At 37.8% G+C, this 3,172-nt stretch overlaps 1 protein-coding gene across 1 annotated transcript; it reads left to right on the top strand.

Annotated features, from left to right (window-relative positions):
- Window positions 1-1,018: 1,018 nt before the first annotated feature.
- LOC116554464 (olfactory receptor 4A5-like) lies at window positions 1,019-2,073 on the top strand. Its single transcript, XM_032282432.1, has one exon. The coding sequence runs from the start codon at window positions 1,065-1,067 to the stop codon at window positions 1,986-1,988; it is 924 nt and encodes a 307-aa protein (XP_032138323.1). The 5' UTR covers window positions 1,019-1,064; the 3' UTR covers window positions 1,989-2,073.
- Window positions 2,074-3,172: the final 1,099 nt, after the last annotated feature.

The following is a 3,172-nucleotide window of genomic DNA, read 5'->3' as shown; positions in this document are numbered from 1 at the left end:
AATGACTCAAATCCATGCCTTCTTATACTGAACTTGGAATTTCTCTTAGAGTATGATTCTTTCTGGAATCTGGTAACTAAGATTCTATTTTTGAGTACTCTTGGTATCTAAATAGTGTTATAAATAAAACCATGTCCCACTGTTGTGTATCTCTTTCTACAGTGTCTGTTTTCTCCTCTCTCACTCCCTAGCTCATATCAAGAATTCAGGAAAAAAAATACTCATGACATATTTGTTAGTCGGTGATAGTCATGAGTTAGTTCATTTGAGTTCAAAATTAATTGCTGAAAATTAAGATATTGTATTTAAGTGTTGTCAGAATTGGGGTATAGGGAAGGATAAAATGGAGGGAATCACAGCTCTTGTAAAGAGTCAGACCAAGTAATTGCTACACGGAACAATGTGATAAATAATATCATATCTATTTATACAGTTCAGAGTCCTGTCTTTTGACATTTAATGAGAGACTAATGAAGACTGAACATCCTTTGAGGCATGAAGAATTGAAGGTCTAACAGTAGAAGGTCAGAGTATTGAGAGATATTTCAGAAGATGTTATTCCTGGTGCTACACAGATCATATTGTAAAGATATCACAAGTACAAACATGAAGGACTAAATCTATGTCAATTTATTTATTTAGAGTTTATTACCACCACTAGAGAGTAAGTTTCCTGAGAGCAAGAACACATTGCCTATTTGTCATAGCTGACTTCTGTGCCAAGAAAAGTGTTTTAAATAAGAAGTTACAAAATGTATGAAAGCTGTTGGGACTTTAATTCTTCTTCTGTTTAGAATTTGCACTAAAACTTGGAGGTAGAAGCCGTAAAGACTGAAACTAAAATCTTTGAGAAGAAGTAGAATTGTAAAGGGAAGATGGGCTCTTTGGGTGAGGAGCTCAATAGAGACTTACTAAATGTTTATATGTGTAAATCACTAGTGAGGATACAACAATGAAGATGTTTTCTGTGACACAATGGATGTAATCATATTCCTGTCCACTATTTCATTACAGGTCCTATTCTCCTGAGCTCTCGCCTCTGTTACAAGCCTGAATAAGATTAAATGAGACAGAATAACAATATTACAGAATTTGTCCTCCTGGGCTTCTCTCAGGATCCTGATGTGCAAAAAGCATTATTTGTCATGTTTTTACTCACATACATCATGACAATGGTGGGGAACCTGCTCATTGTGGTGACTATTATTACCAGCCCTTCCTTAGGTTCCCCAGTGTACTTCTTCCTTGCCTGCCTGTCATTTATAGATGCTGCATATTCCACTATCATTTCTCCCAAATTGACTGTGGACTTACTCTGTGACAAAAAGACTATTTCCTTCCGAGCTTGCATAGGCCAGCTATTTATAGACCACTTGTTTGGTGGTGCTGAGATATTCCTCCTGGTGGGAATGGCCTATGATCGCTATGTGGCCATCTGTAAGCCCCTGCACTATTTGACCATCATGAATCGACAGGTTTGCATCCTTATGTTGGTGCTGGCCATGACTGGAGGTTTTGTTCATTCTGTGTTTCAAATTGTTGTTGTGTACAGTCTCCCTTTCTGTGGCCCCAATGTTATTGACCACTTTGTCTGTGACATGTACCCATTATTGGAACTGGCATGCACTGACACCTACTTTATAGGCCTCACTGTGGTTTTCAATGGTGGAGCAATCTGTATGGTCATCTTCACCCTTCTACTAATCTCCTATGGAGTCATCCTAAACTCCCTTAAAACTTACAGTCAGGAAGGGAGGCGTAAAGCCCTCTCTACCTGCAGCTCCCACATCACAGTGGTTGTCCTGTTTTTTGTTCCCTGTATTTTCATATATGTTAGACCTGTTTCAAACTTTCCTATTGATAAATTCATAACTGTGTTTTATACAGTTATCACACCCATGTTGAATCCCTTAATATACACACTGAGAAATTCAGAAATGAGAAATGCTTTAGAAAAACTCTTGTGTAAAAAAGTTAACTATATTTAGAATAAGAGTGTCCCTCCTCATGTAGATAAGGAGGCATGTATTCAAGGTCTTCCCAGTGAAGTGTTCAGATTTCTAAGGGCAAGTCAAGGATATCAAAATGAGAAGATAGGATTTAGAGGCTTATGGCTCAATTAAGAAGTCATCTCATCATGGCATTTGATTGAAGTTCAAGATCTCAACATCTATATCCAGCCTGAGCATGGATGGGGCTCCAAGGGTGCAGTTGCTATTGTGCGTGTGTTAAATTATGTTTTTTCCTTTTTATGGATCTTCGAGATAGGGTATTTCTTCCATATGCCCAGCACACAATGAGGAAAGGGAGGAATAGGTAATAAAATGGAGGCTCCTGTTCAAAATGAAATGCTATGGTGCTTCCTTTAGTGTAGTTTATTTAAAGACTTTGTAGAATATACAGGCATCATATTCACAAATATTTTTAAAACTAGCCCTTCTCAGACTTGAACTGAAAGATAAAGATATGCTGTTAGATAAACTCTTAAGAATCTGAGAGTTATGTTTGTCTAATTTAAGGTACTTACGAGACACAGTGTTAAATTTTTCTGTAGTCTTTCCAAGTCTTACATCCACATGTTTGAAATGGAATTTATTTTGATGACCTTTCTTACTTTTAGAGTACTTAGCTCTTTGCAGAGACTGGAAAGGGGAGCCAGCTTTATGTTTGAAACCAGCAGTTTCTGGTTCTTTTATGCTTCTTGTAAATTCTGTCTGAAAATGTAACATTTAATCTTTTCATTAATTAAAAAAATCTATGCCTTATTATATGATACACTGGTAAAAGAAACAGCTGCAATGTTCAATATTCTACTTGTAAATTTTCACCAAATCCTTCTATTCGCTTAAGTACATTTTTTATTTTCTACCTTACTGTGGGTGACATAGTTACTAAATTTTTTCAGCACTGGACAGCGACTCACTTTTTTTTTTTTTTTTTTTTTGAGACGGAGTTTCGCTCTTGTTACCCAGGCTGGAGTGCAATGGCGCGATCTCGGCACACTGCAACCTCCGCCTCCCGGGTTCAGGCAATTCTCCTGCCCCAGCCTCCTGAGTCGCTGGGATTACAGGCACGCGCCACCATGCCCAGCTAATTTTTTGTATTTTTTTTTTTTAGTGGAGACGGGGTTTCACCATGTTGACCAGGATGGTCTCGATCTCTTGACCTCGTG

The sequence above is a fragment of the Sapajus apella genome, unplaced genomic scaffold (assembly GCF_009761245.1).
Source record: "Sapajus apella isolate SASKATOON/1434 unplaced genomic scaffold, GSC_monkey_1.0 scaffold14, whole genome shotgun sequence".
Taxonomy (NCBI): Eukaryota; Metazoa; Chordata; class Mammalia; order Primates; family Cebidae; genus Sapajus; species Sapajus apella.
The sequence above is the reverse complement of the archived record's forward strand: the minus strand, read 5'-3'. Positions and strand labels throughout refer to the sequence as shown.

Bases quoted from the DNA above. Each gene is read 5' to 3' on its own strand.
- LOC116554464 (XM_032282432.1), top strand. From the start codon at position 1,065: ATGAGACAGAATAACAATATTACAGAATTTGTCCTCCTGGGCTTCTCT.